At 36.6% G+C, this 14,712-nt stretch overlaps 1 protein-coding gene across 3 annotated transcripts in view; it reads right to left on the bottom strand.

Moving 5' to 3' along the window:
- The window catches only part of SEPTIN7 (septin 7), a 293,329-nt gene that overhangs the window by 57,406 nt on the left and 221,211 nt on the right, over positions 1-14,712 (bottom strand). For all 3 annotated transcript variants that reach the window (XM_069859849.1, XM_069859848.1, XM_069859850.1), the window contains one exon: positions 3,698-3,800. In XM_069859849.1, the coding sequence (XP_069715950.1) occupies positions 3,698-3,707 (10 nt within the window). In that variant the 5' untranslated portion in view covers positions 3,708-3,800. Of the gene's footprint in view, positions 1-3,697; positions 3,801-14,712 lie in introns of those variants that run through there.

Here is a 14,712-nt window from a genome sequence, read left to right as displayed (position 1 = left end):
GTGTTTCAACAACTATCTTAGACTTGAAGCAATTAGGTAATATTATAAAGGAATCAACCTACTAAGGCTTTTTTTTCCATTGATCTTTATTATTTCAGACGTAGGATTAGTTGCTTTAAAAGTCTTTCTTGGAAAACATCAAGAATGAAGGTCAGTTTAATGCCTATTTCTGCCTGCTGCATGGCATATCATCAGAGGAGGCACTTGTTAAATTTTATTCTGGAGAAGTGTGATTTAAACTACTGATTAGACTCGTAGAATATGACCAATATGAAATTCATTGTCTCATTAAGATTTTAAAGACAAATCAACATCCAATGATAACTGATCAGTAAGGAAAACAAAGTGCTACCTCAGACTTCAGTTTCTTCAGAAAAGTTTAGAAACGATGCCAAAAGAAAAATTGCAACTTCAAAAAAATAAATACAACTAATGCCATAGAAATATTGAAATGTTCATTAAGGCTAAATACTATAGAATAACCCCAGTTTCTATTAAGGCTAACTTTTCAATTATTCTTAAAACATTAAATATGAAAAGGATACTTAAACATCAGCTTTCTATATTAATATGTGTGTAGTTCATAAACACTTCACACTCTAGTTACATTTAATGCAAACACCAGAGCACCTGGAAATTAGCAACTATATTCAGAGAAAATGTCATCAGCATTATAAGCCTCAAATAAAGTAAACTTATTAAGTCCTAACTCAAAGAGCAAATTATGGGACAGAGTGCTGCCCACATGGCTGAAATGGAGCCACTTCCAAAACAGTGCCCACAGTCAGCTTAGACCAGCTCCGATACAGAGCACCTACCACCTGAACCTGCTCCACGAACCATGCTCAAGGCCACTCTTACACACACCCAAGTTTAAAAGCTCTCTCTACAGAGAGCATTGTCACAATAGAGGCACTGACAGTAAGGTGGTTTTGCCACGCACTGTGGCGGACACAGCCCCATCATCTCCAGGGCAATGGCAGTAACTCAGCAGCCTGGGGATTATGCATTTCATGGAGTACGTTCATGCACAGAAAAGGTTCTGTAAACCTGATACCTCTGCAAAAATTCTTACAAGAAACAAATCAGATTGGATGCTGTACATACTTAGTGGCTCCTCGGTGACAAATATCTTGCATCTTTAAACTAAGAACTAAATTGTTTATGCAACAGTCAGTACAGTTGAACAACCATACTTGTGCGTGCCTTCAAAATACTGTCTGGTGACTATACAATACTACACATTTCAAGACAAAGAAGCCAGATATTACACTATGCACATCTCAAGTTTAACTGACAATTCCAGATTAAATGGACAATTGGAAAACAGTTGCCATACAAATGCATCAGTTGCAATATCAAGCCTTACAAACACACAAAAACAGTTGGACAGAGACCGCAGTTCCCAAGCATAATTTGTTTTCTTCCTTATATTTATTCAGCAACCACAAGCATTTGCCTTCTCATTTTTTATTTCACAACAAACAGGTTACACACTGACACTGAAGAACCTATAAATAAAGCACAGCCAGTAAAGTAATAGTGTGGAACGTACAGGAAAAGGCAGCCATGCAAGCACGATTCTTGGTAGCAGAAAGAGCAAGCGAATATTTTAGATATTCTCCAAGAGATACTATATACAACATTTTCATTCAGCCAGCCCTGACCATATACAGCTTAGCACTACATTCTAGAATTCAAGTTTTAATAAGCAGATTAGAAATAATCCCCTTTCTATTACAGAATGGTATTGCAAAGTCAGCTAAAGACCTCAAATCAAGTCAGAACACACTATTTCAAAGGATTAACGCAACAGCAGATAATGACAATTCTAAGACTGAACTGCACATTACTGTACAATGTTTACCAACAAATGTCTAATACTGATTAACCTATTTCACTTTCATGTTTAAAATAGATACATCATTTCAGGATACACTACTACCAGACACACCACTTTGACGTCCCAGAACAAATTCATTTGTCCACTCTCCAGACCCTCCCCACATGGGAGAGTACAAAAAGATCAACTATCATTTTGCTTAAACACTCACTTTCAAATATCCCATTTCAAGACTTGGGGGCTGAAAGAGTTAGATGCATTTTTCATTTACAAAACTACTGCCAATTCTGCCAGTAAACTTTCAAGCAATGGCAGAAATTTGCTTGCAAATTAATTAAGTCTTAGTAGTAAGTACAAAAATATTAAAAGTAAAACCAGTAACATGATTTTCTAATCATCATCTCATTTTCAATATTATTTTGTGTCAACTTTTCTTCTCAATCACCACAATTTTCCACAGCTCTCCTAAATGCAGTTACATTGGACAGTACTTCAGGCAAACATAAGAACGCTAAAATAATTTTATACATTTTCTCCAGTTCTAGTAGATCACTATACCTACTATTTGTGCTTTAAGCGACTTGTTTTTTGCAAGAGTAAACCTTGGAAGAATAAGTTGTACTCCATTCTGGAATAATACTTTATGAAGACAGCTCTCTCCCTTCCCTCCTCCCTTTTTACCATAGACAACAGAAAACCAAATCTTATTTAAGACTAAATAGCTTTGTACCAAATAATGAATTATGTACTTGAATGCTAGATTACAAAGGAACCTGTAATCAAGTTCCAAAAGAAAAAAACAGCTCTCATATTTTAAGATTCTAACTCGCTTTGTAATCTAAACAAAACTGTAAGGGATCTATAATGAGTTTTCACCAATTTGATCTTGATTTCTAACTCTGTCAATAGCACTATTATGTAACATGCTAAACATACATAATGACTGTACAAGATATCCATTGTATTGACGACAAAACATTAAAGCATTACCAAGCTGTCTAAATTACAAAAGATAAAGGTAAACATCAACAAAGAGACAGCTGGCTATTATAAAACACTTCCATTATTATCATCATTTTAACCATTAGCATGTTAAAATTGGGTCGCATATCCAGTGTATATATATATCTGTTACACACAAACATACCTAACCTTAGTAATAGTCTACTATCATACAAGTATTCTAAGGAGAGGAATAAAAAGTAAATCGGATGCCCTAGCAGAACAGATGACAATTTGGGTCATCACTGAAGCCTAAATGAACTGTTCCACATGGCATTCGCTATTTATCCATACTGACTATAGTTTCCCATTCTCTTTAGTCCATAGGGAATGCACTGTTTACATTTGGTTTTCTTTGAAACCATACAAACTAGAAAGGTTTGTTTAAATTAAAGCTTTGAATTTGTAGCAAAGTTTTGTGGCCACAGAACTGCAGGATATACAGGATGTGCCTGGTTTTGTGCAAACAAAGATTCCAACTTTACTTTTGGATACCAGTTTGACATGCTGCGTTCAACTGTAAAAGCAGTTAATTTTTTTATTCAAATGAAAATCCAAGTTCTAATTGCTTCTATTATGTCATGCTTACAAGCCATATTTTAGACAAGACCCACAACAAACTTCTTTCTTAGACTGTATGAACTATGTAGCTCTTATCCTTTATTCCTCTCTCCCTCATCTACTTGCATATCAGATGTGTTCTTTCTAAACACTCTAGACTTCAGAGTGTAGAATAGGTAGATCCATATTTTCTCATGAGATCACAAAAAACATTTACATCACCATCAAATTTTAAGAACCACATCAATATACTTCAAATGATCAGAACTTAAAACAAAGAAACAAACCTACCTACTACCATGAGTGTGAATTCAAATCCTCTCTTCACAGACTTCCGGTAAACTTGATTGGGAAGATTTGCAAACCCCACATATCCTTCAAGGTTCTTCTGTTGCTAAGGCAAGAGATATTTGGAAAAAGAAAACCTTTAAATAACAGCTTGTAACTTCTTACTTCGCTTATGGTGGTTTTTAGTATTTAAATGTTCATTTTCACATTTGCAGAAAGGTGAACACCTCTCAACATCCTAAGCTGTCTACAACGATAACTGCAACAATAGGAAAAACTGCTTTTTTTGACTGGATAGCCAAAAGATAGGCAAAAAAGTTATCTGTGCTAACAGCAAGTACAATTACCACGTTATAACTCTTGAAGCACAAGATTGTACAAACAGATTTAAATATAATCAACTTTGCTCAACGTCCATTTGAAACTCAAACAAGCAGTAAGAGCGCAGCTTTCCTGTTCTCCTGGGAGTCACGGTGGTACTGACTCACTATTATAGGGAAATCGAGGGATTGTGATCTGAAATTGAGGGATTATGATCTGATACTACCTCAATTTCAGATCCTAAGTGATTAATGTACATCCACAGAGCTGAAGTGCTGTATACAAGTTTCAATTCGTCTCCCTAAGATTATCTTCCAGAGGTTAGAGGAATGCTAAAAGAATTAGAAGATACCTGTTCTACTACAGGCACTCTTGCCTTAGATCTTCTCTGTATGGGATAGAGTACAGTTTATTTACATTTGGTATGTGGTTGACTTAGGCTTATTTGGATGTTTTTCTAAATATTTAATCAACTTATTAGAGTATTAAGATTTTTTTTTTAAATTCTAGATGTGTTTAAAAATAAAAACAAAAACAAACCAAAAAATAAATATTCCTTGCAAGGATATAAAAACTCCATCCCTTTTAAAAGAATTAGTTTATTTGCAATCCAACTGCACAAGTCAATGAATCAATTCTTTGCTGTAAGTCACATAACTTATTTCTCTGTTTACAAAACAAACCATTATTCTCAAGCAATGCAACACCCCTACAAAGACCCCTACATTACATTGGTTCCATCAGCAAATTTAAATAAATCTGGAAGTCTAAACTTCACAGGATTATTTTGAAAATACAGATTTAATCCTCACACAAATTATTATCAGCTCTCCTTTACTGATAATACATTGTATCAATTCTCTAAGTTTAAATCCAGCAGTATCTGAGTTCATTAACTCCTACAGATAAGAGAGGAACATCTAAGAATAACAAGCTAAATCGAGGTGTTATGGCTTCAAGTTCAAACGCACACAATGTAATAAATGTTATTACTTCTCTAAATGTAGGAATGTTTGCCTTGTGTTATCAAGGAACTTTAAGAAGCTTTTTGTTTGAATCCAGCCTTAGGTGCAGCAATAGCCTCATGTGAAAGGTCTCCAAAGATTTTAAAAAAGCAGCTAGGAATTTAAAAATCCAAAGACTGTTTTACTTTTCCGGTCTATTACTGCAACTACGTGCAAGGAATACTGTCTACCACATTCTAAAACCCTGAACAGGAACCAATGCCTTAGAGAGAGTACATGACAAAGGCAGGTGCTCTTTAACATTCTAACACTCCTTAATAGTGCAGGTCCTTAATAACTATTAAGGATACGCAATTGCTATTCATCCTAGCAGATGTAAAATACCTCATTACAGCCAGACACTCCCTATAGTTCTACTCGTCAACCACCTGCATCTTTTAATACCTACATACCTTTTAACATGTGTCATGCTTACCAGAAACAGCTCACCCCCTCATTCAGTCTACATACTAGTTTTGTTTAAGAGAATGGGTTTAGACGCAACTCTTGTTTTAAACGAATTTTATTTCTCTTCCCTCCGCCTTCAAATATAGCTCCACATTTAGAATAGCTTTACTACTAAGACCTTTAAGAACACTGAGTATGAAAGGCTAAACAGCAGTACATGGCAACTTTGTTCCTTGCTCTGCTATGTAGGTCTATAGCATTTACATCCACAAGTTCAAGTAATAAAATATAAATGTAACTAACTAGAAAGATGTATGAAGTCTTACACTTGGCATTAATGCACTATTTAACATGAACATTTATACTCCATTAGCAGGATGCCAAATTCAGATTTCTGGTATACCAATACCAACTAAAATTGAAGCTTCCAACATACTGATTTTTAAAAGGCTGCATTTGCTCATAATGCGCTACTTCTAAATAGGCCCAAGCAAACTAGAAACTGAGTTTCTTAAATTCCTGCAACAGCTTCTAAAAGAAGTTAGTTACTACTTTTTTTGTTGAAGCATTGACTTCCACTGTATTGATCACTGTGCCCGGTGAGGTCTCACGTTTCTAATCCTTAGAATAGCTCCTCCTTAACTTTTACCCCTTCCTGATTTTCAACCAGCTGCTACCTAAGCTCAGTTTCTGTTTACCTATCAAACCCTTAATGCTTCTTCTATTTCCTCAAAAGCTATCATGCATATTTATCAAAGTAATACTTACAGCTACTTTGTAAACAACACATTTCCATCATTTCCAGTGTTGAAGATGTCAACAGAATACATCCAAAAGTAGTCCAATAAAACGATGAATTTGAACCATTGCAGCAACAAGTCCACAGAGGTGCAGCAGCGATCCAGAAAGAGAGGTGGAGTGAGGAAAGAAAAAAAAAAGGAAAGAAAAAGTTAATTACATTTGACCTCATGTAATTTGTTCACAATACTTTTAACCTAGTATGCTTAGCATACCATGTTTTACGTAACCTTAGTTTGCTTTCTATGTATTATCGTGAAATAAAGCTGCCATACACTTCAACCTTCACATCATGTAATGATCAATACAGATAGTTACTCGATCATTCTTTTTATTCTATTTATTAAGCACATTTTTTGTTTACTGTATGCTATTTGAACTTGTAACAAGTTTGAGGGCCTTTACCTTCTTCAGAGGTGCTCACCAGAACATGTAATCTCATTTTGCCATGGTACTCTACAAAATTTTCATTTTAGAGTGGAAAAGGTTCAAATATCAAAGCCATAATCATCATAAACATCTTTCAGGATTCTGTATTTCTGTATCACATTATACGTTCAGTGAAGAGTGTCAATTCACTTCATTTGCAATACTGAACATCACTGCTGCAAATCTGGGCATAACTGTCTTTGTTGAAAAACCCCAAAATAAAGAACATAAGGGCCAGAAGTTAAGTGTCTATTCAGCATCACTTAACTCTATGGATGACAAGAGATCTATGCTAGTTCCCTCACATGGCACTTAAAATACTTTAACTACAAACCCATATCAAGAAGACCTTTAAAGTTTCTGGTTTTCACTAATCACCTTCCTGTGCTTGCATAGTTCAAGACACTGATACAAAATAGTGATGACAAAAAAAAAAAAAAGTCTCAGTACCATGTTCTAAGCCAGCAGTCAATGACGCTTCTGAGTCCTAACACCTATTTTTTTTAAAGTCAACCCTGTACTCCCAGAGGCTCAGAGCCTATTTTTAGAAAACTCACACTATGATGGAGACTACAGTTCAAAGTGGCACTGAAGTTCCCTTCTCCTTCACAGAGTACTACCTAACAGGATATAAGCATTTCATTCTTACAGTCTCCCCCATATTCTGTCAGTGTTCAGAGCCACAAAAATAGAGCATGTTGGGTGCATGGCTGCTCCTGCACTCTTCTGAGAGGACAAAAAACCCAAAGCACTGCCAATTAGTTCCTGTTCCTCTCTGTGCCCTGCAAAGAGATGGCACAAGACACTCCACAAAGCTTTAGGAGGAGAGATTCACATGCAGCAGAACTGGAACAAGCGGTACAGACTAGAATACAACACTCCAAATCCTGCAGCAGTATGAATGCCCAAACGATTTCCTACCAACCCCTTTAAGCATTATATTATTATAATTTATCATGTTGCACATCACTACTTTCAGCTTTGAAACAATGCAGTGATGTCAAGCACAGATGAATGACAGTTCATCAAGTACACAGGAAGGCCTGGTTACCTTGTTGAAAACAGCATTATTTGAAATGGCACCATTTTAAAAACATCAGTCAGCAAGAAGAACCCATGGATCAGACCAAAGTTCCTGCCTTCAACAGTACCCAAGAACATACATCTAAGGTAGCACACACAACCGAGTCAGACAGCAGTACTCCTCTGAACACTTCTGTAGCCACCAAAAATCTACCTCTTGAGCATTTGTTAGGGGAATTTTTCCACTTAAACAGTATCTGGTTGACTCCTCCTTCCATATATTCTTACACACTTCTTAGAATCACAGAGCAGCCACAAAACCCCCTGTACCAAGGAATCCCTCTGTGTACCTGTACATTGTTAAAGGGAGGACTTGAGCATTTAAAAATCACCACCTGATTGCTTAATTGCTGCACAGTACTACCTGTGTTGGCAAAACAGCCTTAATAATCTAGCACACCTAATTGAAAAGAAGCAGTTTTGTGCCTCTGATCGCCTCTGCATCTCTTCCATAATATTGTCCTAGCTCTGTAGTCTTCCAAAGAGACCAGGGGAAAGCTATGTACAGTATCCAAGAGGTAAAATATTCACAGATCCAGAGTCTGATCATGCAGTATCTTGTTCTCTGTTCTCATCTTACTGATTCCCAATGGGCTATTTATTTTTCTTGAGTACTCCTGAGCATTGAACAGATGATACTGGGAACTGTACAGAGGCACAAGACCTTGCTCCTGAGTTTTAGCAGATGTTCATAGCTTATCACTGAGAGTACAGCACAAAAGGAGTCTTCATATATATCACTCTACATTCACCTATGCCATATTTTACCTATCATTTTATATCTTCTTCTAACATTTTTAAGTCCTCATAGTTGTCCATCATTTCTGCACTAACTTAGCACAAATGAAAGCAAGTCATACAAGCAACAAGTATTGGCCTAACCTGATTTCTGATGCATTCACTCTTTACGCTCAGTGATACTTTAACACAGGTCTCCCCCAAGCAAAATGTCAAAGTCCACATAAAGCAGCTGCAGAGCTGGCATTTTTAGATCCATCATCTGAATCAATAGATTAATAGCCAGCAGCATGCTGCTGTAACTATGCAAATGAGCAAAAAGAGAGAAAAAAGGTACCATCAGGAGCCTTCCAATGAGTCATTAGGAAAAGCATTGACAAAAAAAAAAAACTTTTCCTTGTTTTCTATCAAGTCTGTCATATTTGTTGTTGCCCCAGACACCATAATTTACATTATTCTGTGCTGTGTCCAGGAACAAGAAATATAAAGTTCAGGTAATACCACTTGGGCCAAAAGATGACAGTCTCTGGAATAAGGCCCACAGCCTGACAAAACTGTATGCCTTAAAACTTTTCACCACTATGCAAAATATGGGGACAAATCCAAGATGAGCATTTTTCACCTCTACTACATACAACTCCCGAGCTCAGCTCACACTATGCAGGTAAATGCAGCTGCTGTGCACTGGTAGCAACCCCAGCAGCTTGTTATAGGATGTTATGAAAACTTTTCAAGGAGTTATGATCCAGCAAAACTAGAAGCAAATATTAACAAAGACAATTGGAGAGAAAAAAGACAACAGAGAAGTAGTTTGACATTGGGGAATCACTGTTCTTTCCAACCAAAGTTGGCTTTGGAACTTCTCAATCAAACTTATTTGAAAAGAAAGAAATGCAGTGCATTTTTCCCTAGTGTCCTTCAAGGATCCAGTATTTTGAAAAGCCTCCAGAAGCATTACAGAAACACCAAGAACAGTTGAAATGTGACCACAACCATAAGCAGAATAAAACATTCTTAGAAAGGACACAGATACTCATCGCATTAGGTATGTGATAGCATCAACAATGAAAATAAAAGGTGATAATTAACTTATTTCACACATTTAGACCACAATATTTTTGCTACTATTTATATTTGCTATGGAATCATTTTGTTCTTGTACATTATCTAGATATAGGAAAAGTTTCCTTTATACAGAGTTTACATTGAAAAGATCTCAAACCTGCCAAAACAAAAAAAAATTACACCTGTTCTAACACCAATTTCAATAAATCCAAAACTATCTTTTTCAAATTATACCTAATTTCTGCATACTCTTCAGCCACCATATTTCTATTTAATTTTCTACCATCATGCTATGAGTAAAATCAGTTTAACAGAGTTTCTAGCTTGACACAGGAAGACTAGTCTATAAAGCATCTCAGACTTATATTTCCTCCAATACACCTGACATGGTACTTCTTATTTTCTTCTTTAACAGCGCTAGCTGTTTAACATTTCCACATCAGTACCTAGAAGCCTCCAAAACCTGTGAAAAGGCATAGGAATTTACCTTACCAACACCTTCAAAACCCACAAAAGCTTTCTGCAGTTTAACAAAGTCTGCATTCTTTCCAATTCTCAATACAGAGACAATACATAAAATATACACCTATTACATATCCCCATCTCACCCTGCCATACCCCAGAGGCAGACAGTAACTGCAGATCTTGCAACTCACAATTTTTGTTACCACATTCTTAAAATAGGAACTTTAGGTAGCAGTATTTAATACAGCAATGCTTCTACAAGCCCTGACCACTTGTTAGTGTAAGACACTCAGATATATCAAGATATACGCAATTCATGCTTTAAAAAAATCCCTGAATTTAAAACATATGGAAATAACAATACAAAGGGGAAACTCATCTGCTCTATGTGAACTTAAACTGAATATTCACAAATATGCTTCTCCTTTCACTATTCAAAGTAAAATGAAAATATCTGTCAGGTTAATAACATCTGCTATGATCTGCAAGGTAGAAGCCTAGTACTGAAGGAAAGAAAATCAGCAATTTTATTCCCTCAAACAGGCACCAGCTGCAGGCAGCAGTATATATTGAAAGCCTTCTTTTATAATAAGACAACTTGGCTTCCAAGTGCAAACCTAGGGTCTTGCCTACACTAGAAAAAAAATTAAAACTATCCTCAAAAAAAAGAGATAAAAAATGAAAATAAATTAGATGTGTAACCACAATTAAGAAATCAGGATGTCTTTCAATCTCTAGGAGCAAGCTGCTTAGGAAAATGATCTATAACTTGAATCACTGATCCAGTGAATGTACTTTCAATTCAACTGCTCCTCAAAACCTCACTAGGCATAGTGAGTCAGTACAGGTGATCAGGGAGCTTTAGACTCTCTCTCTTTTCCTGTGCCAGACACTATCATCTGCTTTATTAATGGATACTCTTGAAACATATGTAATGGCTAAAAGCAAAAGGATTCTGGAAGAAGTATTCTGCACTATAAAAGATCAGAAAGAGCAGACAGTACAGTCCATCTGCTGAGCTACAGGCGGCATATCCAGGGGAAAGTAGAAAACCGAAGCAAAACAAAGGAGACGTTGCAGGCACACTAGCAAACCTTAACCTTCCTGTTAAAAACAAAGTCCCAGCCTTCAGAGCCAGGGCACAGTATACAAGAGCACGCCTGAGCAAACTGTGCACAGACTGCAGCTGCTACAGTGAATAGAGCCAGCGCTGCAGTTCTTACAGTGGCCAAAGATGTGCAAGAAAGCACATGAATGAAAGATGACGACAGGAAAATGAAGGCGGTTAACTATTTAGAAAAACAAAACTAATTATAGATAGATGGGGGGAAGAAAAGAGGAGAAAAAAAAAACAAAACCAGTTTGTCAATCTACCAAAGCAGATCTGCAAAACTACAGCACACAATATCAGAAGATATTCTACTCATGATGACTCTACAAAGCATTCAGGCCAGTCACACATATTAACAGTTTTTATGCAATAGCTCATCCTTCACTGGAATTAGCTAGACAGCAAATCCCTTGAAGGAAAAGCAAACCTTTTTTGTGCATTTTAAATACAATCTATAAGCAGAGGAATATAATTTTAAAGCTTCTGGTTCTTTTTGTGCATTTTCCTCTTTATTCTGGCTTTAAAAAAGCCTTGGTCTGCTTGCAGAAAGCAGCACACAAACCACCATCAGACAGCATTTTGCATCTAACTGAAATGACCAACACAAAATCAAATTTGACAGTGAAGTGTCCCATTATTTTCCACTCCATGAAGCAGAGTTCAAAATGACTCCAGCAAGAAAAGACACAGGAGGCAGGAAAGCTTACAGAAAGAGGTCACCAAAATAGCAAATTGGGAACTAGTGTCAGGAACAGCAGCTGATCAAGCATCAACCACACATCCCTCGGTGTATCTACCACCACTTTTAATATTAATAGTGCCTACCACTACTTCCTTCCTAACTCCTCCTCCTTGGCTTTGCTATTACTAAATGTTTATTCCAATACAAACCCTGAGCCAGGGGTTGAAGGTTAGATGCGTCAAGGAAAAATATTTCAGGAAAAAAAAAAACAAAAAAGCCCCTAATGAATAAATCCCAAAATTGAGATGTAAATAACAGATTTTAAAATAATTTTAAAAAACACACACGCACTACCTTCCATCTCCTACAAAATCAACTAAATCATGGATTTGAAAAGAGCCATTTTTAAAAACAGAGAAATCTTCCACAAAGTAGGCGATGCCCTCAACCTGGAGACCATTTCAGGAGTCTTTACTTTGCACTGGAAACATAGCAGAAAGATGCAACAAAGCATACTAAGAAACACAAAGTATCATGCTGTAATGTATCCTTTAGTTTCTTTGCCATTTCCTTTTAATCTAAGTTACTGTTAAGTATTTTTCAGTTCCTTCAGGTTCACCTTAAGGTGGCATTTTCCTTCAAAATTTGCATACAGATTGATCAGTTAGCACAAAGGACTCAGCAGGTGGTGATGAACTATGGGACACAGGCTTAGACCTGTTTAAAAAAAAACAACAAAACCTCCAAACCAACTGGATGAAGTCATAGCAAGAGCATCTTGCATAAGCCCAAGTACAGGAGGGAATTTTTCAAGAGGGGTGGATTCCTGCAATCCAACTGGCAACACTTCAGCTGAGGGACTCAGAAAAAGGCACCTGCAGGTGTGCACTCTGTGCTCCCTTCTGTTCTATGCCTTGATAACAACAGAAATGAACTCCCGGTCAATATATCCCATTCTCCTCATTGAGCAGCCATAAGGATGGCAGTACAAAAAACTATTGTTACCCTTCTAGCCTAAAGGGCTACTATGAGATCTAGTAACATTTCTTGAACAAGTAGGTGCAGAAACGCTAATGAGAGATTAATTACTCATGCAGAAATACTCAAGTATGTTCAACACAGCAAACTAAGTGAAGCGTGTTCTCCTTAAAACCATGAGGAAAATTACAGCATCTCACCTCTGGCACTTCTGTTAACATGAGGAATTTTCATTTAAAGTAACTAAGGTGAAGGGCTTTTATCATGCATTTCTTTAGGATGGATGCAACTTCTTCCCATATGGAAGCCATCTGTTTTTCTGTATATTCTCTTATTTTCCTATACCAGTTTTTATGCTGAACACCTCAAGCTCCTACTTCTAGAAGCCTTCAGAAGAAGCCTGGCAGGTTTCACCAAGAAAGACATTGGGAGCTAAAATTTTCTGAGAAACAAGTCCTTGTCACTTTTCTTTTAAGGGCTATTGTATTTTTGTGCTGTAGCAAACTGACACCCCAGAGCAATGAAATCCAAGTACTTCTGAAAGTACTGATCCTTTTGTCACAGACAAGCAATTTCTTTGGAAAAAAATAAAATATATCTTAAGACTATCTTATCATTAACAAGCTGTTACCAACCAATCGTTTAAAAAATATTTTTATGAAAGAAGCATAGCAGTAATTTAAAGTTAAGTTAGTGTATTTCTTACCACTTGAAGTGGGTTAGGTAATTTTCTACAGCATTCATTTTCCCCCATAACAGCATATTTAATGACATTAAAAGACAGAAGACTTCTAATCATAAACCAAATTTTCAGGCTGCTCTGAAATCATGTTCATTTTTCCATTTCAATACAATCCTTCTCCTATAAGACTCATCAAACTCTAACAGTGAAGGTCCTTAGGGATATTGTTACTTTACTAACAGTTAGAGGATTTTACATTTTAACTATGTCCACACTGTCTGAGGAGTTCTGTATTTATAACATAAAAGAACTCTAATGAGACCAAGAACATAAAAAATGAGACACAGGTGCTATGTTAAAGAATTATGTCAACTAATAAAAACCTCTCCACGTGTTAAACTTAAATGTTTTGAAACACAGCTGTCTGGCTGCATTGTTTTTAAATATCTTTATTTTAAGCTAGAGAGACACCACAGAAAGATAGCTCCCATTATAATTACTGTGTCAGGAAGATAGTAAGTAAAACTCAAGATTGTTTCCCTGCGGGTTGCAATGGCAACTGATACAAAAGAATAGTCCATACAGATAATAAAATGTACCATCCAGGCTTAATGTCAAGGTTATTAAAATATATAATCAGTATAATGATCAAAAATCTGTAGTATAAGTTAGCAGTCAGAAACCCTAAGTTTTTATTTCATTTACTCAGTGTCAAGCAATTAATTCTTAAATTGGCATTTACTGCATACATTTTTCAAAGAGGAAGCCAACCCATCTGAGAGCATCCAGAACATTAGCAGTCTAATTGCCTTGGATGACAAAACTAAAGACTGGGAGGACTAAGCTACAGCTTGATAGCGAACCATCCCAGTGATCAACAGCAGCAAATCTGTTGGTTTCTCAACTTCCCAAGTACTTTTGGTTTTGGCTTTAGTAACAAAGCTGTCTGCAAAGAGTACGCATTACTTAAGTCCAAAATGAATACCAGCAGAGCAGCTCTCCTGCATGATTAGCCAGAATAAATTTTAGAGTGGGAGTTAAAATTTCTCCATACCTGGCCGCCACAGCAGAGTATTTGATGGCCAAGATTAGGAAGAACAAGAAAACCAGAAGTATTTCTCCTACCCACAACGACTTGAACATCCCAGAAGAGACTCACCTCTATCTAAGGGGATATTGGCTGTCTTGCAGGCATATTACTAGGCAAGAGGCCAGAGACACAAAGCTGGGGCCAAGTGAAATTCATTCAGCAAC

The sequence above is a fragment of the Phaenicophaeus curvirostris genome, chromosome 6 (assembly GCF_032191515.1).
Source record: "Phaenicophaeus curvirostris isolate KB17595 chromosome 6, BPBGC_Pcur_1.0, whole genome shotgun sequence".
NCBI classification, from domain to species: domain Eukaryota; kingdom Metazoa; phylum Chordata; class Aves; order Cuculiformes; family Cuculidae; genus Phaenicophaeus; species Phaenicophaeus curvirostris.
The sequence above is the reverse complement of the archived record's forward strand: the minus strand, read 5'-3'. Positions and strand labels throughout refer to the sequence as shown.